This window comes from Theobroma umbraticum, unplaced genomic scaffold (assembly GCF_002168275.2).
Source record: "Theobroma umbraticum cultivar Fairchild unplaced genomic scaffold, ASM216827v3 scaffold_30.0, whole genome shotgun sequence".
NCBI lineage: Eukaryota > Viridiplantae > Streptophyta > Magnoliopsida > Malvales > Malvaceae > Theobroma > Theobroma umbraticum.
In genome coordinates this window covers 9175008-9201931 of record NW_018397254.1, presented here as the reverse complement: position 1 = coordinate 9201931, position 26924 = coordinate 9175008, and the positions used below count along the sequence as shown (strand labels likewise).

General features: G+C 33.7%; 5 protein-coding genes across 5 annotated transcripts in view; 1 reads left to right on the top strand and 4 right to left on the bottom strand.

Moving 5' to 3' along the window:
* Window positions 1-6595: 6595 nt before the first annotated feature.
* LOC110427528 (protein EXORDIUM-like 2) lies at window positions 6596-8024 on the top strand. The gene is given in 3 exon segments (XM_021443106.2): window positions 6596-7489; window positions 7492-7707; window positions 7710-8024. Coding segments are annotated over 3 exon segments (879 nt in total). The 5' UTR covers window positions 6596-6918; the 3' UTR covers window positions 7802-8024.
* Window positions 8025-8976: 952 nt separating this feature from the next.
* On the bottom strand, window positions 8977-10507 carry LOC110427442 (phospho-2-dehydro-3-deoxyheptonate aldolase 2, chloroplastic-like). Its single transcript, XM_021443007.2, has 3 exons — window positions 10375-10507; window positions 9933-10178; window positions 8977-9606 (listed from the first exon to the last, which is right to left on the bottom strand). Exons 2-3 carry the CDS (start codon window positions 10164-10166, stop codon window positions 9346-9348), a joined length of 495 nt encoding a protein of 164 aa, XP_021298682.2. The 5' UTR covers window positions 10167-10178; window positions 10375-10507; the 3' UTR covers window positions 8977-9345.
* A 936-nt stretch (window positions 10508-11443) lies between these two features.
* On the bottom strand, window positions 11444-13139 carry LOC149527750 (phospho-2-dehydro-3-deoxyheptonate aldolase 2, chloroplastic-like). Its single transcript, XM_089783017.1, is given in 4 exon segments — window positions 11444-11616; window positions 11760-12037; window positions 12576-12742; window positions 12745-13139. Coding segments are annotated over 4 exon segments (792 nt in total). The 5' UTR covers window positions 13052-13139; the 3' UTR covers window positions 11444-11576.
* A 7255-nt stretch (window positions 13140-20394) lies between these two features.
* LOC110424002 (polyadenylate-binding protein 3-like) lies at window positions 20395-25392 on the bottom strand. The gene is made up of 6 exons (XM_021438462.2): window positions 25209-25392; window positions 25021-25123; window positions 24434-24504; window positions 21110-21301; window positions 20815-20936; window positions 20395-20681 (listed from the first exon to the last, which is right to left on the bottom strand). Exons 1-6 carry the CDS (start codon window positions 25254-25256, stop codon window positions 20633-20635), a joined length of 585 nt encoding a protein of 194 aa, XP_021294137.1. The 5' UTR covers window positions 25257-25392; the 3' UTR covers window positions 20395-20632.
* An 860-nt stretch (window positions 25393-26252) lies between these two features.
* Window positions 26253-26924, bottom strand: part of LOC110428934 (ABC transporter G family member 1-like) — a 4179-nt gene continuing 3507 nt past the window's right edge. Inside the window, exon 8 of the mRNA XM_021444859.2 lies at window positions 26253-26924. This exon is cut by the window's right edge and continues 203 nt beyond it. Coding sequence (XP_021300534.1) covers window positions 26420-26924 — 505 coding nt within the window. The 3' untranslated portion in view covers window positions 26253-26419.

The window sequence follows — 26924 nt, the reverse complement described above, 5'->3', positions numbered from 1 at the left end:
ACTATATATTTTAAGATTTCTGGCTCGTTATGGCCTAATCTTGAATAAATACAACTTGGCTTTCGTTGATGATATTGTAATTTATTTTCATGATCTTCTTTGCATTTAATTGGGGTCTCATGGAACTTTCATGGGTCAACCAGATGGAATTTGTTAGCCTATATATGCTTTTGAAGACCTCTTCGTTAGAACAAGAGAGAGCATTGAAAAGCATTTAATTTTTCTGGGTGTTGCTTTTTTTGTGGTCCTGTGATGAACTGCTGGTTATGGTGAGCCAGCTTGTCCAGGCCATTTCTAAGATATATCTATATGGTAGCCTGCTGACTCCTGCATATACTTATCTACTTCATTTATTAAATATTGCGGTAGAGCTAAGGGATTGGCATGTATACTATATATTTTATAGTTTTAATAATTAGCATTACCTTATAAGCATATAATATTAAAAAAATTCTCAAGTTTCTTGTGGATTGTGACACTCGTGCATACTTCGTTTCCACATTTTTTTTCCTTATCTTAGGGCTAGGATTGTTCTGACCCTGCACTATTCATCATATATCTAAATAGTTAAGAACGTGAAGAAGCACTGCAAATATCTTCAATGGACTAATTAGGAAAGTTCAAAGATTCCATTGACGATTTGCAACAATATTTTTAGTTTTCCTTGTATGGGAAAATCAAATATTTTTTGAAGTAACAAAAAAGAATAATTTCCTTTTTTTCTTTCAAAAGAAAAAGAAAAAATGATATAATTACTCTATATAGCCTTGATCTTGTTAATGACTTTCATGACATTAATTGAGCTTAAATTTCTTGGAACCAATTAAAAAATTAAAGATGGGAATTGCGCGCGGCTTGGGTGTTAAGTTTGGATACTACGTTTTGTCAATTTTAAGTGCTATCCAATTCTCAATGTTAGATATTCAGGTCATTATCACACGTGTGGTCTACTACCACGTCCTATTTACGTTTGCCAGAAGGCCATGGCCCATAACCCGCAAGGGTTGTTGGCGACACCCTTGCAAAATTTATGTTACATGCATGGAATGTTGACATATATAGGAATGGCTACGAGTTAATCAAAGAACAATTATCATAGACACCGATATGAATCTCATGCGAATTATGAATAAAATTTATGCGTAATTTAGTTTCATGTCCTAAAATAAGCTCGCTGTAATAAAAATTAAATGTTTTGAGTTAGAGCCGTACTGGTTGTCCATTTCATGAGTTAAACCAAAAATAAAGGAGGTGGGTGGTGGCACAATTGCTGGGCGTACGTGAGGTGAGGGTGAGAGGGATGGTCCTAGTGCTCCAATTAATACGAGTCAAATGAGCATTCGTGGTAGAAAAGAGACATTCCAGGGAGGGGAAAGGGATGAGTTGCACAAAATCGAACCCGGAGCAAGGCCCCCCACCAATTGGTTTCATGCCCTCTTGCGTTATTCGGCTGCTTTTGTCATTCCATAACAGTCTCTTTTGTCACAATCCGCGCCAACTAAATCTGTGGTAGGGTTGATTGAACCCCCTTATCAACCCCCACCATAAATGATTGCTCCATACATTCATTCATTCATGCACTCTCTCTCCCTGCCAAGTCCTTGGAAATTATGCTTACTACAACAAGAAACACAAGCATGGGGCATCTCTCATGCATTGACCAATAGTAATAATAACAATTGCTTTCAGATTAATTAGCTCTAATCATATTAAAAGAAAACAAATCTCAAGAGGAAACTAACAGGAAAAGAAAGAAGCAAGAGAAAAGAAAAGATATTTGTTTAGTAATGCATTTCACATTCAAAATGCTTTGAAATAAAGTTGGAACAGACAAAAAAAAAAACACACATTTGAAATTAAAATGAAACGAAAAAGCACAAAAAACCAAATGGATGATATCAATGTATGTGGTACAACTTTTATGGACAAAGCTTGAGCTTATCCCCTTGTTTAGCACTGCGGACAGCCAAAAAAAGTCGTGTACGGCCGGGACCACGATGGGGCCCACAAGGATACTCCTCTTAGTCCGTAACACGTGTCAAGGTGAAGCTAATAGCCACGAGGGACAGAATGATGAGCTTTTCTCTTCAAGGGGTAGGGCCGATGGGGTCCCACGGATTCCCTTCCAATTTTGACTCAGAGTTTGTCGCCTTGTGTGCCGACTCCACCCTTCTGTCCCGCACGTGAATCATCTCTTTCATTTTACTCTTTAACTTTTTCAGTTTGTTTTTTCTACCCTTTTTTAAACCACACCCACCCTCCCCCCTCGTCCCACAGGGTTAAATAGAACTGTGGTATAATTAGTAAATTTCAATAGTTTAACAAAACAATGAAGCATAGCTTTTATTACTAGTTTATCGTGTAAATAGAAATCAAATGATCAGTTAACAGTCATTAATTGATATATAATTTTTTTAAAAAAAAAGAAAAATTTAAAGATCTCTTTTTAAATATGAAAAAAATTGATCAGTTAGCAATTTTACATGAAACTAAGTTTCAAAATCACAAGTAAATGCTATTGAATTGAAGACATGGATGGAACGCTTAAGCTTAAGCTAGACGGACGTGAAAATTGTCATCATTGACGCAAAAACATACAAACTCTTTGTTTTGAAACCGAATGTGAAAATCAGTCAAATGTGGTGAACTGGGACTCTGACCAGATCCGCTACCTTTCTTTAGGGAGTTTCATTACCAATTACCAAAAAGCATAAAAGTGCTTCTTTTGGGTCTTCGTTCCTGGTAAAGCTTGATGAACAAGTAAAAATGAATATGTTTAAAACAATAATAAAGGTGGGGTTGGGTTAGCCCAACTTTTCGTCCCTTGTTTCGAGGCAGTGGACCAACCGGCACCAATCCCATTTTCTGCGTCCTTTTCCTCATGCGTGCTAGCTGCCTTCACCTATTTTCCTATGATTAAATATGGACAAAGGTCAAGTATATTTTTGTATTAAACAATCTGATAATTACTACTTTGAAGTCAAAGTAGCAAGTTTGAATAGCAAACAAGGATATTAATATTTATGAGATAAAAGATTCTTTTTTTTTCTTCTAAATTGAATGTTTATTCTTATTATGTTTCAAAATATATATATTTATTTTTTAAAATATGAAAAAACCTTCTTCAATATTATTCTTCATCTAAATATTAAATTTATGTGAGATCTTTTAATTTATATATGACCTCAAATGTAATTATTATACAATAAAACATAAAATATCTCATTTTTCAAATTTTACACTATTTTAAAAAAATAGAAAATTATTTTGATACGAAGGATTTTTTTTATTCTATAATTTATAACTTAATATTAAAAGGTTTTCATATGCATAAAAAATTTTAATATATTTGAAACACTTGTTAATATTGTCATTTAAATTTGAATTTAAAATAACTTGCTGGCAATCTTACTCAAAATGGATGGAGTCATCATAATTACAACCAGGGTTGGAGGGAGATGGGTGGCGGGGTGGCGGCCGCCACTCTTCAATTTTTAATTTTTTTTTATTTTTATGTGTATAAAATTCATAATATATAGTTTTGCCATCTTTATATAAAGTAAATGAGTTAATTTGAAGTAGTGGTAAGAAATTTAAGTTAACTTAAAAAGGTTAAGTTGAATTTTTTCGAGGTTCAAATTTTAGAATTTTTTTTATTTTATAAGTACAAGTATAATGTTTAAATAAGTTCCTAAATTATTTTAAAACATTTAAATAAATTTTTATTCTTTTATTACATTTCATTAAGTTTTTTCATTTTTTATTTTAAGTTAAATAAATCCTTATAACTTATGATTGATTAATTACTACTTATCAAAATATCACTTATCATTTTATATCCACATAATATTAACATGATATTGATATGTATGGTTAAAAATACTATATGATTATATTATTATAATAAATTAATATATTATGTAATTATTAATTATGATATCTTACCATGCCACGTTAACATTACGCTATATAAAATGATAAATAGGATTTTGACTAAGTCAATCATTGATCATAAAAACTTATTTGACACAAAATAAAATAAAATAAATTTATTTAACTCAAAATAAAAGTATAAAAATTTAATTAAATATAATAAACGTATAAAAACTTATTTGAATTTTTCTAAATAGTTTAAAAGTTTTTTATATATTATGCTATAAGTATACTAAACACTCTTTTCAATTTTTTCTCTTTTTATCTTTTTTATCTTTTTTTCTCCTTTATAAGTAAACTAAATTCTCTTCTTCTTTTTTTTCTTTTTCCCCCTTTTTTTTTACTCCTATATATTTATACTAAACCTTTTTATTCTTTTGTAGTCATCCAAGAATTTAAAAATATGAAAGCACATTGAGCACAACTTATGATGCTTAATGTAAAATTTTAATATTAATTTTTTTACTTTATGTTTATTTATATTGGTGGATTTGAAAACTTTTATTTAAATTATTAATGAAAATTTATGTTATAATTTAATTTTATTTCAAAACTGATTAAATTTTAATGAAATTTTATATTTTAATTTAATTTTATTTCAAAATTAATTAATTTTTTATTTCGAATTGAACCATTGACTAGATCCTTGTGCTTGTATGATTAATCTTTAGCCATACTTCATACAAAGTTATATATCCATCACTGATTGCAACAAGGTGTTTTAATAATAACAAAAGTTTCTTTTAAAACAAGTTAGAACGAATTGAGTTGTAGTATTAATTTTGTAATGATATAAAGTGATAGGTAATCAAATTTATAAATTTTGTTATATAAACAATTTATCAAAATGATAATTACAAAACATATAACTCCTAAACAAATACAATATTTAATAAAGAATTACTAAAGTGATGTTATTTAGGGATGTTAACAAGGTACGGTACCTGTTAATTTTGAAATATCCGAACTTGAACTAGATTAATAAATGAGATACCCAAACCTTATAATTACTCAAATGTTTTTTAAATTTATTAGCTTAACTTGAACCCTAATATATCATCACTACTTGATAATTATTCAAACTCATTTAAATACCTAATTATGTAAAAAATTATTAAAATGATCGTCATGGGTACTTAATTACTCGAATCTGAATCCGCATTCGCTTTTATTTATAATAATGTTTTCATCTATATTTCATATAATTAATTAATAATTAAATTTATAAAATCACACAAATAATAAAATTTAAATTTAAATAATCAAAAACAAATATTTCAAGTATCAATTTAAATAACTAAAAATAAATATCCGAATAACAACTTAAACAACAACATTACAAGTTTAATTAATGATACGAGTTTATTATTAATTACATGAAACTAAAAAAATAGCTTGGTTCAAAATCTATTCTAATCTCACCACTTCTTTTTAAATATATATTTTATAAATTTATAAAAATAAAAGTATATATATTATAATTAGTAATTTTATAAGTTATAATTTTTAAAACGTTAATCAAAATAAAAAGTAAATATGTTTATATATTTAAAGTATATATACTAAAAGTATATATATAATAATAATTATATTTTTTAGTAATTAACACAATATACAAAATACATGTATTAAAAAATATTATAAATTAATTAATAATTATAATTTTATAAATTAATTTAATTAATACTACAATTTATCTTTAATTATATAAAATTTTAAAAATATATAATCAAATTTGAGTATAGAATATTTAAAAAGTAATATTTTGAACCTGATACCAACAATGAAATTACTATCAAATTTTATCCGAATTTAATTATAAAATACCTTAATATTATATAATCGAAATCAATACCTACGAAGACACCATTATCATCCATAACGTTTTTCACTTAAAACTGTGGGGCGGGGGCCCAACTAGTTCACAGGTTGATGCATGGGGACCGCAGCATTAGGTGGCTAAGGAATAGGACTAAATTAAATAAAACTAAAATTCCTAAAATACTGAAACACCACTCTTATGGACGTCTGCACCTAAACCTTAAGCTTATGTCATCAGTCATCTACTCTAACGCGGGGTCCACTATCTGACACCATAGGATTTATGATGCAGTGTAGCTACGGTGCACCACGGTCACACCTTGGCTCCTTGGCTCGATTTTTAAGATTGTTCATAATTTGAAGTAGATAGCCCGCCTCCTCCACTTCCACCTCCTGCGGTGTTTGTGGTCCCAGGCTTCAGGAGATAAGATTAAGGACTCCAAGTAAAACTATCATCACACGGCATCAGTGTTAATAATAGATGGTGCTGATGTTCTCTGAACATGATTGGTGGGACCACCTAGATAAATTGTTCTTTGCTGCACTCGAAAAGAAACCACAATCGCAAAACGCCATTCAATTCCTTGGTTCACCCCTCCAGCGCAAGAAAAAGGAAAAGGGGCACTGAATTGAAGGGAGAAAGTCATGTCTCCCCAGTTTCAATTGAAAATGTCATCAAATAATGAGGTAATAAAACGATGAGAGTTGAGTGGTTAGGGTAGGAACGGGTGTGGTGCGAAGCATTGAATCATTTCTGGGGGTGGTTTGTTGTAAATATCAAAGAAGCTCAATGCTTCATCACTCCCTACCATCAATATCTGCGACCTCAACCCTCTCTAAAAAACTATTAGTACTAAAGAAAAAACTCCAATGCCACCGTCGGGAACACGCAAAAGCCTCTCTTCTCTCTCTCGTTACCCTCTTTAGACCACCACGTCACCCTGTCAAACTCCTCTTCACAGCCTGGCCAAACTCCTCTTCACATTTGAACCCCAATCCTCACTCTCCACGTGGCTCACCTTGACATTGACACCTCTGCTTCTACAGCTGTCCCCCTCTCTCAAGCAGCCGCTATAAATACCGTCCTCACTCCCCTACTCCACTCTCAATCTTTTCCAGCAAGCAGCTTTTTCATAACTAAATCTTGGCCCTCTACCCGCCAACATGGCTTCTATTTACTGCCTTGGCACTTTCTTACTCCTCTGTTTCATCCACCTTTCATCCTCCGCGTTAGTTCAAGAGCAACCTCTCGTTTTAAAGTACCATAACGGTCCACTCCTAAAAGGCAAAATCATCGTTAATTTCATCTGGTACGGGAAGTTTTCTCCCATCCAACGGTCCATAATCGTCGATTTTGTTAACTCTTTGAGTTCCGACCAGACAACGCTTCCTTCCTCATCATCGTGGTGGAAAACAACTGAGAAATACAAGGGAGGTTCATCCAACTTAGGCGTGGGCAAACAAATCCTCCTCGAAAATTACCCACTCGGTAAAATCCTTAAAAACCCTCATTTACCAGCGTTGGCCAGCAAATTTAATGGTGTCAATACCATTAACATCATTCTAACGGCCAAAGACGTCTCCGTCGAAGGCTTTTGCATGAGGTGCGGGACTCACGGGTCAACCCGGGTTGGCCGAGGCCCGATACGTGGAACCTATATCTGGGTAGGGAACTCCGAGACTCAGTGTCCTGGTCAATGTGCCTGGCCGTTTCACCAGCCTATTTACGGTCCTCAAACCCACCCTTAGTTGCCCCTAACGGAGACGTGGGAGTTGACGGAATGATCATCAACTTGGCAACCCTCTTGGCTAACACCGTTACCAACCCTTTAATAAACGGGTATTTCCAGGGCCCAGCCAACGCACCGTTAGAAGCGGTTCAGCTTGCACGGGATATTCGGTCGGGTTCGTATCCGGGATACCCAGGTAATCTCCTGGTGGAGAAGAGTACCGGGCGAGCTACAATGCAAACGGGCTTAACGGAAGGAAGTACTTGTTGCCGGCGATGTGGGATCCACAGACATCAACTTGCAAGACGCCTGTGTGATGGGGCACGTGGCGGAGTGATGACCAGCGATGATGGTAATCGTGGCATGGATATGTAGATATTCGAGAATGGTGTATGGGGGGTGGCGAGGTAGGGACCTTAGGTTGTTGTCGTTTTGCGTGACATGTAAATTCTAGTTTGGTATAAAAAAATGAAAATCGAAACGGGTGGGGGATGGAAATGTGAATGTGAGATAATAATAGAAGTAATAGAAATATATATTAAAGAATGAAAAGTAATTTTGCTTGTGGGTTATTTTTACTGTACTTTGGTGCTGTGAGGATAAGCTCAAGGTTAAAGCGGAGGGTTGTGGCCCAATGGGGGATTTTTGTTTGTTTATGGGTGATGATGAGAAAGATGCTGGGGCCTGGGCGAGACCATGATGACATATTCAGAGGTTCCATTTCCATTTGCCTGAACGTTTTAAAAGTGAGAAAAAACCTTTCTAAATGTTTAACTTTTGGGAATTGTGTCTATGTTTTAATGAATCGGATTAAACAAGTTTAAGCACAACCTAACTTTAGTTGAGGAAATGAGGGAGGCATTGATGTCACCCTATTTAGTAATAGGCACAAGGAAAAGGCAGACCCAAGCCCAGCTCCCGGGAGGGAACTGTCAACACCTATGGTCTGTTACTACTGCTACTTGTGCTTTTGTGCTTTTCGAGGAAAAAAGGGCGCTTTCAGTTTGAGGTGTGGGAAATGGATGGGTCATGGGGTTGTGGAAAGATTCCGTGGAACTTGATATTCTGGCTCTCTTCATTGCACCTAGGAGAGGAGAGGGGGAGTAGTCGCCTAGTAGGAGTGATTCTTGTGAATTGTGTGAAATGATAAAAGTTCAAAAGTTACTCGTAATAATTAAACCATTACAAGTCGCTTTCCACATTTCACAGATTTCATTGGCGGTGAAGGAGGACTACATTACGGTCAATTTCAATCATAATAAAATAATAATAATAATAATAGAGGTCATAAGGTCAGAGACAGAGCAATCAAACAGTTCATGCACCATATCTTCTCCATTACAGGTGGATACTGGAAAGGATCCCCTCATGTGTTTTTTTTTTCTTTTTCTATCCATCTATTCTCTTACAAAGAAGCATGCTTTTGTAAGGGAGAATAAATTTTTTCTATGTTTTTTCTCTACTCTAGTAATGATAAATGAGCATTATGGAATTAATGTAACAGCATTCCTTCTCTTCAAATCAAACACCCTTTCTACCAGGCTCTAACACCCAGAACATTGTCACATATTTCAATTATACAAACCGACATCAAAGGCAATTTAAGCATGTACATATTCTACAGACTTGCAAGCAGCAATTCTACACGGAGAAATACCATTTACATATCCCACAATCATACCATTACCTGTGGCTCAAACAAATTCTGAAACAAAGCTTTAAATACTTTTAGAGCAACAATGTCACTTAAACCATACTATCACTAGCTGTAATCCTCATGCATAGATTAGCCTCAAAACCTCTTCCTCAATTTACCTTATCTCTAGGCAAACTAATAAGGAAACCACCACAAAATATACTATCAATTGGAGGCCAGAGGGTGCTGTGATGCAAGCCTTCTTTTTCTTAGCCGCTCTCCAATAATGAAGGCAAGCTCTAGAGATTGAGAAGCATTAAGCCTTGGATCACAATGGGTGTGATAGCGTGAACTCAGATCATTATAGGTTATAGTTCTTGAGCCTCCAACGCATTCTGTCACATTCTGCCCTGTCATCTCTAAATGAACTCCTCCAGGATAGCTACCTTCTTGATCATGCACATCAAAGAATGCTCTCACCTCAGCCTAACAAAACATAAATTATTACCACAGTCATTATAATAGGAATTAAAAAATCAAGAAAGATTTCATAAATTACTCATAAATCGATGATGGAGTTCCAATAGGTAAATATTTCAAACGGCTTCCTTTGAGAATCACTTTACATATTTCTTTTAGGTTAAACTTATGATATTGAACTGGTACTTGATCTCAAATACTTCTGTATAAAGATGGCAGATTTGACAAAAACTGAGAAGCTGTAACTATCCAAGTAGGATTGTTTTGTTTTGAAATCTTGAGCAACATGGAAATAGCTACTGTAATGTCCATAAAAATGATAGCAACCATACCCTGATTGCATCAAAGGAACGAGTTTTCAGTCCACAAGGAGCTTTAGTGGTGTTCCCATGCATGGGGTCGCTAACCCAAGTTATAATCTGCCCAGCTCTGCGGACAGCCCTGATCAAATGGGGAAGTTTCACTCTCATGTTCTCAGCTCCCATCCTTACAATGACTGTTATCCTACCAGGCTTGTTCTGAGGATTTAGAATTTCAATGAGCCTAACTAGCTCCGTAGGATCCATCTTATCACTAACCTGCATCACGATTCTATCGTTTAGTCATTTTGTCTGGAAATTCAAAGTTAATCACCAACAACATTAACTGCTTTACAAAAGAAAAAAAAAAGTCACTCAATGATCTATTGAATGCTTTAATCTCATTCCAGACTAAGTATACGTTGTCAAAAAACTTTAGTGTACTTAACTGAAAGAGAACAACAAGGGAAGGTACCTTTATGCCCAGAGGATTAGCAACTCCCTTAAAAATTCAACATGAGCACCATCAAGCTGGCGGGTGCGCTCCCAACCCAAACCATGTGAGCAGAGCAGTCATAGTAAGCCAGAAGTTGAATCCTCCTAGTGAGTGGCCTGCTCATTAGAGCGAAGAGCAAGCACTCATGAGACGTCCAAAAGTCTGTAGTTGTCATGATAGGGTGACCAACTGTGAGTCCAGCAGCAGCCATGAACCCCATAGCCTCATCAACTCGGTGAGCCAGTTCACGGTACCTGCACAGGCACACCGAAAAAAACATGTTCATTCAACATTAAAAGTACCAAAAATCTCGAAAAAGAGAGCTAGTGCAAGTGTTCAGCAACTTCAAGCAAATGGTTCCTAGATATTCAGGCAAAACACTTTCCACCCAGATAATGATGCAACATCACACATAAAACAAACATTAACCCTAAAAGAAACCCAGAAAAATAAAAATCAAAAGCGTTTCCCTTCTAACATACTTATCATTTCAAATCTTAAGAAGAATTAAAGAGAAAATCACCTAAAGGTAATAAATAAAAAGAAAGGAAATGCCATTCTGTCATGTATTGGACCTAATGCAGAAACTGAACTTCAATCAAGCTAATTTATAGGAACAAATTTGTGTCATTAATGTGAAACACTGCAGTGATAGCTAACTTAGTTTTTGCTTGGTAGTCTCCTAGAATTTGAACCTCTAATTTTGGCTTGAGTTATCATAGGCTATAAAGTGAAATTGACAAAACATTAGTAATGAAAGAGAAATCAATTAGCAAAGCAACTTATTTCAGTGCCATTTAAAGTCTTCTGGAATATTAACAATCAAACTTTGTTACCCTGCTCAAATGTTGGTTTCATGTATCAAATGTACCTTGAACAATGGATATTAATAGGCAATGACATGAATATGTTTTCACCATCCAAGTATATGTTTGAAATAGAAGGCAATAGAGTAATTCACCCAGCAATGTTGTTTGTCATAAAATGGCGTAATGTAATTGCTGAATCATACTAACACAACTTGTGAGCTTGTAATACTAACTTCAAGATCATGGATCTTCTCCTTGAGTATGAAAAGAACCACTATCACAGACAATGAGGAATCTTTCAGTATCTGATGCTGCACCTCTAGGACTGATGGAATGGGTTGGTGGAAGAGTAGTTATGAGTTATGGCAAATATTAGTTCAAGGGTCCTAGATGTGCAATAAAACTCCAATAACTGATTCAATAAACACCACATCATTTTAGTTAAAAACTCATAACAATCAAAATAGATAGAGGGGGAAAAGCCAAATAATTCATCATATAGACCAACTTCTTGATGCATAAAACAAAAGGTTTAGTTCAGGCAAATAAAAACACCTGTCCCCCTGCTCACTGTTCTCTGTAAAGTCTAGATTCCATTGTGAGACTCTCTGCATGGCTGCATACCCTCCGGTAGCAAATGCCCGCAAAAGGTTCAAAGTTGCCACTGATTGGCAATAGGCCCTGATCATCCTATGGGGATCTGGAACCCTCGCTTTCTCATCAAAAGAATCACCATTTATATTGTCACCTCTATAGCTTGGGAGCTTCACCCCATTCTTCTCCTCGAAGGGATCTGATCTTGGCTTTGCAAACTGACCTGCCATTCTTCCCACCTAAACAATCAGAACCACAAACTTAGATTATCCCACTGCCATTGTGAATAATAATTTGCATTGGCAAATAGCAAGGCATATTATCTTTAAAGAACTCAATATCAACTAATTGAGAAATCTATTCAACTGCATAATAAAAGGTTCCAGTAATATTTTGGAGGAGTCCACAACAACATCCCTGTCTTCTCCCCGCTTCCGATAATTACCATAATTCTAATTCCGCCACCAACAAAATCTCTCCTTGTCACCAAGTACCTTACTCGTAACCATCAACAGGAGTATCAGAAATATCTTGATTAGAGCAGCGATTTACCCACCAAAACAATCACCCCCACAACTTCAATTCTTCGTCAAATCATGAAAAACCTCAACACAAACAGGACAACCTATAAAATTCAAACTACCAATACAAATCAATAACAAATCCTTGATGAAAGGATAGGATTTCCAACACAACCTCAATTCTAACATAAAATAATAAGAAAAAAAAGTAAAACACCAAACAGCCAAAGAAGAAAAACAAAGAAAAAGCAGGGACCTTGATAACAGGCATTTGGCCACCAAACATAAGGACGACACCCATCTGGAGAAGGACCCTGAAAGTGTCACGAATGTTATTAGCATTGAACTCCTTGAAGCTCTCCGCACAGTCACCACCTTGTAGCAGGAAAGCATTGCCAAGAGCTGCCTGTCCAAGCTTCTCTCAAGGCTCCTTGCCTCCCCAGCAAACACGATTGGAGGGAACGTAGACAGCGTCTGGGACAGAGACGAGGTCGTTTTGATCGGGTATTCAGGAAGCTGCAGAGCCTTCTTGGACTTCCAGCTGTCAAGGCTCCATTTAGTGGGGATTGATGGGAGGTGGTCGAGGCCGCCGTTGATTTGGTTGACTTGGCTGGGTCGGCGGAATGGATGGCTGTGATGGGTTTGAGTTTGGCGGAGGAGAGGGTGGCGATAATGGCGGCGGGGGAGAAGAGGATATTTGGACGAGAGCAGAGATGGGGATGTCAGAGCCATGTTTTAAGTTTCACCTTTCTCCACAGAGTCAAAAGAGGGAGAGAATAGAGAGATAGAATGAGAAGACGGCAATATATATATATATATATATAGAAGAGAAGAGAGAGATATATTATATTAGAAAGCAGAGAGGACAGTGAGAGTCTGATAGGATGAATGATACTTTTGCCTTCTAGGATTTTACTGCCCAATAAAGATTTTCTGTAACTGACATCCGACAACGTGATTTCCCCTGGAATGAGTTACAACTTAGAACCGTGTCTGCCTGTCCGCTGGATATCATTCGTTTCGTTCGGTTCATTCATGAGTTACAAGTAGAGTGTGCAACGGTCGGTTGGGACCGTGCAATCGACCGCAATCGTCAGTTATTGTTAAATCAACGGTTATAATGATGGTTATTTTTATAACGTATGTGTCGATCGTTTCTCGTCGACTGATCGTTTCGATCATCGGGAGGATTCCTTTTCCCCGAATTAATTGAAAAAATCGAATCTTTTTTTTTTGTTTCAAATCACCCATGGGCCCCCGCCCGACAATCCTGGCACTTCACTACTTCTCCAGAGTCCAGACCTAATTCCCCTCCCCACCCGTCGACCTAACGAAATTCCCCCCTCCCACTCGAGTCCGGTGAGTAGATTACCTAATTTTCCCCCCACCCCGGCCAGGACCTAATTCCCCCCCTGACGAGTCTAGGACCTATTCCCCCCGCGCGACTGGAGTCCAGATCGAACCGTCAGAAACCGAGCCTTTAAAAAATCGACCGAAACCGACATTGCATCATATGCGGTTCGGTCGGTTATAGTGAAAAAAATTTTAATTGGTTTTTGGTTAAAACCAAACTGAAATGGACAAAACTGACCGCTGCACATCCCTAGTTACAAGCATTATCTCCTCTCAAATTGATTCTTGTAAAGTTAGAATATATATATTTTTATTATTAAGTAACAAAATTGGATAAATGAGTCATTTTCTATTAACGTTTTAGGTAAGTTTTAGCTTGATAAAAAAATTTTAAGTGGATTCATTAACTTTCAAAATGAATATTTTACTTCAAAAACTTAAATAATATTAACAGAAATTATGAAAAAATAAAATATTTTTTATTAAATTAAAAAATTATTATTATATTTTTTAAAAAATAAAAAAAGAGCTTTAGGAGCATCGGTGTTCTCTTTTTTTTTTCAAAAAAATATAATAATAATAATTAATAAAATTGTATAATACGTTATGAAAAATAACTTAAAAAAATAAATAAAGATAACTTGAAAAAATATTTAAAGAGAAGAAAGAAAGTATTTAGAGAGAGAGAAGAGATCTTATTGAGGTGTGTATTTATAAATGAACTAAAAGTGCTTATTTATAGGCAAATAACTCCTTTATCTTGATAAAATTTACAAGATGAAGATATTGCTTAGAGATTAGATGGATTAAATTCTAATCCAATCTAATTTACATTAAATCTAAATATAGATAATATAAAAAGATATTCACAAAAATATTCATAGCATTCCCATTTGAATATTTATTATATTAAGAATATACCTCGTTAACCTTACAAGAGGAAAACCTCATCAAAAAAAAATTCATGTGAAGGAAAAAAAGTATATAATTTTTGTTAAGAATACACTTATAAAATATTGTCTCATTAAAAACCTTATTAAGAAAAACTCAGTGGGAACGACCTTGATGAAGAAAAAAAGTATAGTGCGTATTTTACTCCCCTAACAACTATATTATTTAAAAATTTTAAAACGGCGCATTTCGATCTTTTATACCAACTTTTCGAATACTGCAGTAGGAAGGGCTTTAATAAACAAATTTGTAGATTGTTACTTGAACAAATTTGTTGAACACTAATATCATCTTTTTCTAGGACATCATGAATGAAGAAGAATTTTGATGAAATATGTTTTGTTCGATCGCCTTTAATGTATCTTTGCTTTAATTGTGTTATGCAAGCAGTATTATCCTCGTATAATGTTGTTGGAATTTTTTTCTTAGTTAACAAATCACACGTTTCTCGAATATGTTGAGTTACAAAACTTAACTAGACACATTTATGACTTGCTACATGAATTGTTAAAAGTTCTGCATGGTTAGAAGAAGTAGCAACTATAATTTGTTTTATAAAATACCATGAAATAGCTGTACCTCCATATGTGAATTCGTAATCTGTTTGGGATCGAGTTTTATGTGGATTTGGTAAATATCTTGCATCTGCATAACTAATTAAATATGATTTTAATGCATTTAAATAATATAAGCCTATATCTATTATTCCTCGAAGATATCAAACTATATCTTGCTAATAAATTCACAGCAAACGATATATCAGATCGTGTATTGCTAGCAAGATACATTAGTAAACTAATTGCACTAAGATATAGCATTTTAGGATCAAGAAGTTCTTCATTATCCTCACGAGGTCGAAAATAGTTTTTTTTCACATCTAATGATCTTACAACTATTGGTGAACTCAATGGATATACTTTATCCATATAAAATTATTTTAGTACTTTCGCTATATAATTAGATTGATGGATAAAAATTTTATTTGTCAAGTGTTTCAATCTAAAGACCCAAACAAGACTTTGTTTTTTCAAGGTTTTTCATCTCAAGTTCTTTCTTTAAGTAATCCATAGCTTTTGATAACTTTTCAGGAGTTCCAATAATGTTTAGATCATCAACATAAACAGTAATTATCACAAATTCAGACACGAATCCTTTTATAAAAACACATGGGCATATAGGATCATTTTTATAGCCTTTTTTTGACAAATATTCGTTCAGATGATTATACTACATGCATTTGGATTGTTTTAATCCATATAAAAATTTATTTAATTTGATCAAATAAATCTCCCAAGAATCAAAATTTATGCTTCAAGCAACTTAAATCCTTCAGGAATTTTCATATAAATATCATCTTCAAGTGAGCTATATATATAGGCTATAACTACATCCATCAAACGCATTTCAAGTTTTTCATGTATTACCAAACTAAATAAATATCGAAATGTAATTGCATCCATCACAGGAGAATATGCTTTTTCACAATCAATACCATATTTTTGGACAAAACCTTGTACGATAAGTCCTACTTTAGATCTCACAATCTCATCTTTTTCATTTTGTTGCCGCACAAATATCCATTTATATCTCACTGGTTTTATGCCATTTGACGTATGGACTACATGTCCAGAAACTTCACGTTTTGCAAGTGAATTTAGTTCCACTTTGATTACGTCTTTCTACATTGACAAATCATTTCTATGTCTACATTCTTCAACAGATATAGGTTCAAGATCTTCATTTTCTTTCATAATATTGAACGCTACATTGTATGCAAAAATATTTTCGATGTTTATTTCATTTTAGTTCCATCTTTTTTCCCATCACGACATAATTTATTGAAATCTCTTTATTTTTACTAATTTTAAGTACCTGATTTTTTTTTGAAATTATGTTAGGAGCTTCTTCTAGAGTTTTTGTTTCCTTTTCTTAACCAACTTGAATATTTACTTCTTTTCATTTTTAAAGATTTTTATCTTTCCACGCTTCTAGCGTGTCTTAGATGCATTAGCAATAGCAATTTTCCTACATCAATTCTGATTGGAGCATTTGTAATTGGTATATGAAATTTAGTTACATTTTTTAGGTCAGTAAATGCGTTTGGTAACTGATTTTCTATATTTTGCAAATGAATTATCTTTTAAACTTCTTGTTCATATTGATTTGTGCAATGATCAAAACTAGATAATGATAATGTATTTCAAGATATTTCCTTTCCAGCTACTTATTTTCTCCTTAATGTTAGAAAAATTATTTCATCAAAATGACAATCAGCAAACCTTGCAATGAATAAATCTACTGTTGAGGGTTCTAGATATTTAATTATACATAGAGATTCATATCTAACATATATTCCTAACTTCTTTTAAGGATCCATCTTTGTACGTTGTGGTGGGGTAATTGCAACATATTCCACACATCCAAAAATTTTTAGATGAAAATATTTAGTTTCTGACTATAAACCAATTGTATAGGAGAGAATTATGATAACTCATTGGCCTGATATGTACAAGTGTTGTTGCATGCAAAATGGCATGTCCCTAAGAAGAAATTGAGAGTTTGGATTTCATAAATAATGGCCTTGCAATTAGTTTAAGATGTTTGACAAACGATTCTATTAGACCATTTTATGTATGAACATGACTAACACATTGTTCAACATTTATTCCAATAGGCATACAATATTCATTAAAAGCTTGAGACATAAATTCATTAGCATTGTCAAAATGAATTGTCTTGATTGCATAATCAAAAAAATGTATTTGCAAACAAATCATTTGTGCAAGTAATCTTGCAAATGCCAAATTGCGAGTTGATAATAACCACACAAGTGACCATTTTGTTGATGCATCGATTAAAACTATAAAATATCTGAATAATCCACATGATGGATGTATAGGTCTATATATATTGCCTTGAATATGTTCCAAAAATATTAGGGATTCAATCCCAACTTTAGTTGGTGATGGCCTTATAATTAATTTACCTTGAGAGCATGCAACACATGGTGATTCATTAGATTAAAAAAATTTCTGGTTTTTCAATGAATGACTACATAAATTTTTAATAATTTTTGTATTATTATTGATCTAGGATAGCCTAAACGGTCATGTCAAATATTAAATTATCGATAAACTTCTGGTTTACTATAACATAAGTTTCAATCATTTTAATTTTTGTGTAACACATTCTAGAAGACAAAGCGGGTAATTTTTCCAATACATGCTTTTTATCTAATATAATAGATGTAATATAAAGATATTCAGTGTTTTTCATTCATTATCTCAATATGATATCCATTCAAACGAATATTTTTAAAACTTAATAAGTTTCTTTAAAGCCTAGTAAGAAATAATGCATCTTTTATTATAAACTTTGTTCCTCTAAGTAGTAAAATATTAGTTCTTCCAGAGTCTTCAATTAATCTTGTATTGGCATTAGCTTCTTCCATTGTCAAGTGAGAAGAATATTTCTTGTCTTTAAATACAGTGTGCGTTGTAACACTATCTATTAGACATATATCTTCATCATTGATTTTAGATCTAACTAGATGAATATCCATATTTTTTTCAATAAAATAAAACATATATAGTAAGAAACTTATATAAGAGAACATTAAATATAAACTTTGCTATTAAAATACAAAAAAATTTCCTAATAGACATATTAAAACACATTAACTTCTTAATAGAATTATACTAAACATATCTAGTTCCTAATAGAGTTGTATTAAAACACATCAACAAATAATTTAAGAAATTTCATTATTGAGATTTCCATAACTAATCAAATGATTAATTTGTCCTTCAATGTGGGTAAAAAAATCAGCAACATCCAAGTATGTTATATCGACTTGGCTATCATTTTCAATAAAATTTGTTTCGATATTTTTTCCTTTATCTTTTAGTGATACTTGGTGAAGTTCAATAAGATGTTTTGATGTATGATAGGTACGTGACTAATGGTCTTTCATGCTACATCGATAACAAACATTTTCTATATTCTTTTTGCTTTGTCTGCCTTTGTTTTTTTTTTTGTATCTCTTAAATATTCATCCACTTCTAGTGGGTATTCTTATTATTAGAATAATAATTTGTGTAACTATCACGATTGCGATAAAAATGACGACCTTTTCCACATCCACAATTATGACCATGATCAAAATTTCTAATAATGTCGCATTCACATCAAGGAATGGAGCAGAACCAGTTAGGCGAGATTCATAATTTTTCATCAATAGCTCATTGTTTTTCTCAGCCACAAGGAGACATGAAATCAGTTCAAAGTATTTCTTAAAGTCTTTTTCACAAGATTGCTACTGTAGGAGCACATTGAAGGCGTGATATATAAAAAATATTTTTTTTAACAAATCAATATCAGTCATCTTTTCTTCACACAATTTCAGTTTAGAACTAATTCTATATAATGCTGAGTTATACTCACTCACAGTTTAAAATCTTGCAATCGCAAATACATCCAATCATAACTAGCTGTTGGTAGAATTACTATTTTCTGGTAGTTACATCTTTCTGTTAGACTTTTTTAAAGATCGACTGGATCTTTTATTATGAGATACTCAATTTTTAATCATTCATGAAAATGGTGGCGAAGGAAAATCATTATTTTTACTTTATCCTGATTGGATGCTTTATTTTCTCTTTTGATTGTGTCTCGAAGACCTATAGCATCTGAATAGATTTCAACATCTAGAATCCAAGATAGATATTTTTTGCCAGTAATATCAAGAGCCACTAATTCAAGTTTTGTAAGATTTAATATTGTGATAGCTCAAAAGAAAAATAAAAATGTTAATATTACACAATATATCGTAATTGGCAAGCAAAACAATAAATTGACTAATGAAAAACAACTAATATAAAATTAAAAATTGACTTATTATAAATTGGTAAAATTTGAACAAAACAAGGAAGTGACAATAGACAAAAATTACTTGAAGAAAAATTGAACTTTGACTTTGTGAAGCTTGAGAATGAAAGATTAGAGAATTGTGCTGATAACGTATTATGAAAAATAACTTCAAAAAACAAATGAAGATAACTTGAAAGAATAATTAAAGAGAACAAAGAAAGTATTTGGGGAAATCTTATGTATTTACAAATGAACTGAAAGAGCTTATTTATATACAAATAACCCCTTATCTTAATAAAATTTACAAAATAAAGATAGTACTTAGAGATTAGATAGATTAAATCTTAATTTACATCAAATCTAAATATAGTTAACATAAATGAATATTGACAAAAATATTTATAACATAATAATAATTTTTAAAATTAATAATAATAAAATTATCATTTAAATATTATCAGGTGATTCAACTAACTAAAATATCAACGATTAACTAACAACTGAACTTATATGTTCAGTTGAACATATTTTTTTTAGAATGAAATATCTATTTCAAAAACTAATAAACTAATTTATATTTTTGATTAAAACTTAAAATGGGTAATATTTTATCTAAATAATTTAGTTCTCCAAGCCCAACATGCATAAATGGCAAAGCAAAAGAGGGTCCTTGAATCAAACAACCAGACTAGAAGCATAGCAGCCGGCAATGCCTACTCTCGAAACTAAACTACATGTGGCTGTTGATGTGCTAACATTTGACTCCTCTCAAGGCGTTGCAGATGCACGTATTTATCCAAATTTCTAAATTAGCTTCTGGTTTTTAACGCCCAATAGACTGCTGATAATTAAATTCTTAAGAAACCAAGTACCAATAAAAAAATTAAGAAAAAAAAATCACATGGCAGAAAGAGCAGCTCAGCATAATTGAAAAACATTAATTTAGGTGAAGCAACATGGCAGTCCAAGGAACAGAGTTGCATAGTTCACCCAGAAAGCTAGACCACAATTCTTGCATAGTTTTGGCACATCAACCAAATTGATGGAAAATGAAACAAACCCCTCATAATCTTTCCAAAAATATAACTCCAGCGAAGCAGATACAAAAGGTATTTGGAACTACTAGTATGGTCCATGTATTTAGAAGTAGGGGCTGTAACGTGTTGCCATTCTCAACCTTGGAACCTTCCTGCAATACACACAATAAAGCTTTTCATCCTTTGTTGAGGTTGCAAAAACTGAAAACAGGAATAAAATAATTTATTGAGATATGACAAGGTAATCCCAAGTCAACATGAGAAAACCACAGCAGCAAGACATACCCATATCCATAAGGAGCAAAGAAATAAGGAGCCATAAACGGACCCCTAGGTCGCATAAAAGGGTTGGACCGACGTGGACGATATTGTTTCATCCCAGGTATATTGGTCCGCTTAGCAGTAACCTACATAGATACCAAGAGAGCACATCGCATTTATATAGTTTAAGAAATGGAAGTTTCAAAATAAAAAACCCAAGTCTATTTGCTATTTTTCATGGTGAATGAAAAGCTGCCACAATGTTTTCTTCTTCTAAAAGAAAAAGAGGAAAAAGCAAAGGAGTTGCATTTCCTTTTACCTTCAATTGCCTGCCATGTAGTTCAGATTCATTCAGAAGAAGAGCCTCTTGAACAGCCTCAGCTTCAAGGAACTCCACATAAGCATAACCCTTTGGCTGGCCATACTTGTCAGTACGAATAGTAACCCTATTTACAGTCCCACAAGACTGGAAATGCTGTTGAACTTCTTCAGGTGTACATGAATAATCCACCTGCAGTCTCAGAATGTTTAATAAATACTAAATAATGCACAACAGGATTAGAGAAAAAAAAAGAAACAAGTGGCAGTCATTGTTATAGCAAGACAAAGACAAACAGCAAACAAGGTCATTTGTGCAGCAACCATCTACTTACTAAACACCTTGTTAAGAAAGGTTAGACCAGCCTGAACGAAGACCAGGTCTTAGTTCAAGTGGCCAGTACACTCACGTGGTTCTAATTAAAGAGCCAAACTAAAGAAGCAAAGGGTTAAAATCTTCTCCAGCAATTAGCATTTATGTCCTTGATCTACTTCAAATTTGGAGAATCCAGTGATACTTCTTTTGGCCCACAATGAAACAAGCAAACCACACGACCGACCCAGTTCTGAGCTAGGTTAGGACCTGCTTTGGCGCCACTTCATACCTCTAATTCTAACATATTTAAATATGGCTAAACACAAGAAATGAAAGACGCATAAAAAGACTAATAGGGTCTCAGGATAAATGACGCATTTATATATACAACTGTGATAAACCATATCAAGAAGCTCAGCAGATAACAGTGCTATAATAAGTCGGGCTTCTTAAAATCATTTCAAGTAACAGGTCACAGAGAAAGAATTATGGACAGACACAGCCAAAACTTGATTAATGGTCTATTACAATAACCTGAGTAAACATAGGTAGATTATACTAATTATAATTGCATCCTAGAATAAACTAATTTGATGCCAGAGACATCTCTAGAAAGCTAGCTTTTAACAGTAAAGGACTGGAAGAAGGTAGAAAAGCAAAACCTTCATCTCATATTTCTTTTCTTTTGCTGGTTTCATTTTTTTTTTTGGGGGGGGGGGGGGGGGGGGTGAGTTGGTGTAGTTCAAGACATAAAAAGTAATAGATGTACTGGAAAAAATTCAGCAATCCCTATTTGTCCAAAGTTATGAAATAAAAAGAGATCAAAGACCCCTCACCATAAGAAGTAAGACACCTAGAAATTCCTCGAGCATTGACCACCAGCCAAAGCAGCGCTCTGATTTGCAAATAAAACAGCAAATACCCACCGCTAGTCTTTACTCTTCAAAGCACATTCTTTCAACTGATTTGAGAGCGATTTTCAGGAATCTTGAATCAAATTTTGTTTCTCCATCCATCCCGGCCATGTAATTGAGTTAAACCAACACAACATTTTTTTACAAAGGTAATACCTAAATATTGCTCTTTCCTGCTATTTCAAGTAATGCCAATTTGAAGCTTTTTGCAAAATTATTGCTTTTACTGGCATTTCATTTTTAATTTTTTTCTTCTTGTTTGACCCCTTCAGATTTTTTTCCCTTTTTATGCAAAGGTTTATTTCCTTGAAAATGTTGACCAAAAGATTTTAACACTCTCATTTTTATTATCTCTCCAATCCAATTGATATGGTATGGCCTATATGTTTTTCTAGCTCAAGAATATTTATATCAAGCTATTTTCACCCAATCCATCAACTATTAAATCAGAAAACTTGAAGAGTGAGCTTCACCTGCGATTGTAGTAAAAAGTAACGTCAACAAAGGATTCTAAACAGAAAACATCCTCCACACTCAAGTTTTACGTTAAAAAAAATGCAGGAAATGCTCACTTTGTGAAACAAGATAGCAAGTTGCAGAATTTCTACATGAGAGGGGTGAAAAAAGAAAAGAAGGTATGCTAAACTAAAACATTTATGTGCATCTATCAAATTAAATCCATTGATCTATCCAACATGAGTTAAATTTGCCATAAATAGAATGTAGTCAGGTTGCCACATTCTGGCCCTCCTAGTTAGCAGCATGTTACTAAAACCCTTGAATTTCAGATTTCAATACACTCACTCCTACAATAGTTGCTAAACCCAAACCTAGAAGTGGATTAACTTGATAAATGTAAGGAGGACAGCACGTGAAAGTAATAAATCCCAGTTCACTAAGTCAAAAACGAAGGTCAATGCTTATGGGTAGGTCAACCCATATGTGATCAAGCTAGGGCAAACCCAGTTGGAAAACCACAATTAAAGAAAAAAATCAATTAATTTCTTCTACAAGAAAGAGAAGAAATTGAGTAGAGTCCAAATACCAATTTCACAAGAAACCTTTGTATGACAACTTAACTGTTATCTTATAGAAAAGATAACATCTTAACATTTATTTTCATCAATGTCTTAATTTTTCTACCTCCGCATTTTCTTTCCATAAAATAGATCTTGTACCAGAACTGAAAGCAGAACCTATCCGAAACATCAAATATTTAATGTTTAAAGTGGTCAATACAACTACGAAAACAGAAGAAAAGTTGATAATGGAAAGATTGCTGGTACAGTGAACTTTAAACAACTAACAAACTCGCATTCAATACTTATTGTAACTTTCAAAATAATATATATTTTTCGTTTTTCCCACTCCAAACCAACATGTCAGGAAATGCGGCATTCCATGCATGTGGTGCATGTCCTGCACTAATATCACTCATCGAGGCTCCAATATTTTCCAATAAGATGCTGCTGGAAGTGGCCTTCAATCCAGTGTATCCAGAGACATACTGGTGAAGCTGGATCACTAGTTGACTTGGTTTGAATTAGAACTAGATTTTAATTTCAACTGTGAAATTTGGTTTCGAATGCCAGCACTATTTCTTATCCTGGCTTAATTAATTTGAAGAAGAACTTGCAAGAGATATCTAAATAATTTTATTATTCATAAAATTTGATCATACCTAGAGCACCTCATATGACAAGTTTCAACCTGATCAGTTTCCTACTACTACAAAGGCAAATTATTTAACCCCCTTCCAAGTCTAATATAGCTATAAGCAAGAAACTCGCCTCTAATGATGCAAATGCATATATTCACCTTCATTACTGGGAAATATCTATTAATAAGTAGCCATAAGCTACACAGAGAGCTAAATGACATGCTAATTTCTTCAACCAACGTACAACAACAAAATCAACAAAGAAACTCTTTGCCACCATGTAAGAATGGTTAAATGGATCATATTGCAGCATTACAGTCAAACTTGCCCTATCAACTCCCCAGAATGAAAATTAAAAAAAAAATCAAACAATATTAACACTTTTTTTTTGGAGAACACAGAAAGGCAAGCAATAGCAAGGGAAAGAGGCCTCACATTGCCCACAAAGACTGACCGGGAATCTACTTCCTCTCGATTTGCCTGAGATGTAGCTGCAGCAGCAGGATCTAATTGCATAGAAACAAACATTGATAATGACTCTTAATACCCTTGTCTTCAATTATATCCAACAATTTTTTTTGTTAAAAAAGAAGAGCATACAACTACAAATAAAACCAAGGAAGATAATAGAAGGTAATCATCTTGTATGATACAGATACACACTGGAATCAACATTCCAGCTAATCATTGGATAAAACAATGCCATTTTGAAATTTAGCACTTGAACCTTAAAAACCCCAAAGGGATTTGCTTTGAATTCGAAATCTTTATCAGTATCTAAAACAGAAATAAACCAAATGAAAGGATTGTCAGATAGGTTTTGCAATCATTTAGGTAGATGTCACACGTTATAAACCAAAAGCAAGAATCCGCAAGAAAAACCAAAATGCGTCGATCAATCAAATGGTTTTATTCAACCAAATAAAAACCCAAAAAAAAAAACCCTAAACTCATACAACAAGGAGAAAAACAATAAGCACATTCGACCAAAAAAAATGCGAAAAAAATAAAACCGACAAAACCTTGTACGGAACCCATCTCCTTCTCGACCTTAGCTTGCATCTCACGAAGAGCAGCGGCTTCTTCCTCCATCTCTTTTAGCCTTCTTTTCATGTCATCCAGGTCCTGCAAAATTAGGGTTTCATGATCCTAATGAAATTCAAATAGGAAAAGCCTTAACAAAAAAAATAAAAAAAAACTGGAAAATTACAGTTTCAGTGGATTCGGCGGCTGCCATGTCTACATCGTCTCCTTCCATCCTCTCTCTTCTTTTCAATTGAATTGATTGAAGAATTAAAATAAATTTAGGATCCAAAGAAAGCAGGCGGTAGTAGCTAATGTACTTTCTTCTAATTTTTTTTCTTTTCTTCTTTTACGGTGTTACTAGGGATTGCAGTTCCTTCCCTCCTGATTTTTACATTTCACCGTTATTCTTGCCACGTCAGATAAATATATTTTATTTTTAATTATCTTATTTATGAATAAAAAAAAGGTTAAAAGAATGGCAAAGAGAGAGTTTTTAAAGAAAAAAAAAGGAGTGATAAATACTTTATTTTATTTTCATTTTAAACACTAACAGGAAGGAGATGATAATTAGGACTAATATTCATTGGAATTAGTATCCAATATATCTTGTTTTTCCAATATTTGTTATTTCTAATTGATAAAGAATAAAGGTGAGGTTAGTTGCAATTAGAGATTTCAAGTGTTTAATAATGAGATTATGAATTCATTGAAGTTGATTGGAGTTGTTTGTAGTTGCAATCCTGGTTTGCAATATAATATAAATCAATTGCCATCAGATTTTGGGGATGCAGCACTAGAAATATGTTGTATTTCCCTTTTTACATGTATCCAGGAGACGTTCTTTTAACGTTCCAGAAGAATGTCTCCTTCAACAGGCTCATTGATATAAACCCTCAAACCAAATCTTTTGTCTTTGATTCATCAAAAGGCAAATGCTGTGGTCTTTTTGAGGATTTCTCTGCAAAATTCTTGGCTCCTCATTTGAGCATTTTCCTTCCACCAACATTTATCCTTGGTGCAACTCGCAAAAGCCCCCATCTCCCCTGTTCTGTGTCTTTTTCTGTTTTTCTCGAGTCTGACGCCTTATGTTGGATAATCATATACTTGAATATGGAACTTGTCCAGTTGCCGAATCCATGTCGTAATTAGACATAGATTTTATTTAATTCTCAAAACGAAAATTGTAGGAATAAGATTATGACTGCTGCAGCCTACAAACTATCTCAAGAGTCCAGGAAAATGTTAAGATATGGTCATTAAGCTACCTGCACTAGATCAACCACTTACAATAATGGGAGGAGGAGGTACTAATATATAAAACACTCCAATCCCTTTAAACAAGGACTTCTCTTTTACACTCATGATAATAACAGATTTTCAATTGACATTAGCTAGCTACGAGTTTACAGTTACATGCTGCATGTTCTCCTCATAAAGAGGTGTAGCAGATGGATTTACCATGACTTGTACTCTTTCCTTGACAGTCGCTGACTTCAATTTTGCAATCATTGGTTTAACCTTCTCCGTTGCCTTGATGATGATCAGGAACAAAAATCGATAGAGAACAACCATTGCTAACAAAATAGCAAGATCAACCCACTTAGAGTACGCCATTTCCACATTCCATGTCTTCTTCAGAATTTCTTCCCCTGTTAAGCTGGGCGGCCCTCCGGCTTGAGCATTAGGAAATGTCAACCCTTCGAATTCATTCTTGAACAACCCCTGGTAAGCATACTTGTGGAAAGCAATGTAGTATAGGGGATACTTAAAAATTGGCTTGGGAAGATCAGCCGGTAAACGGAAGAATCCGCCAACCAATATCATCAAGCCTTGTATTCCAGCACCAGCTATGATACCCATCAGATAATTGGGTACCATACTTGCAACAATCATCATTAGG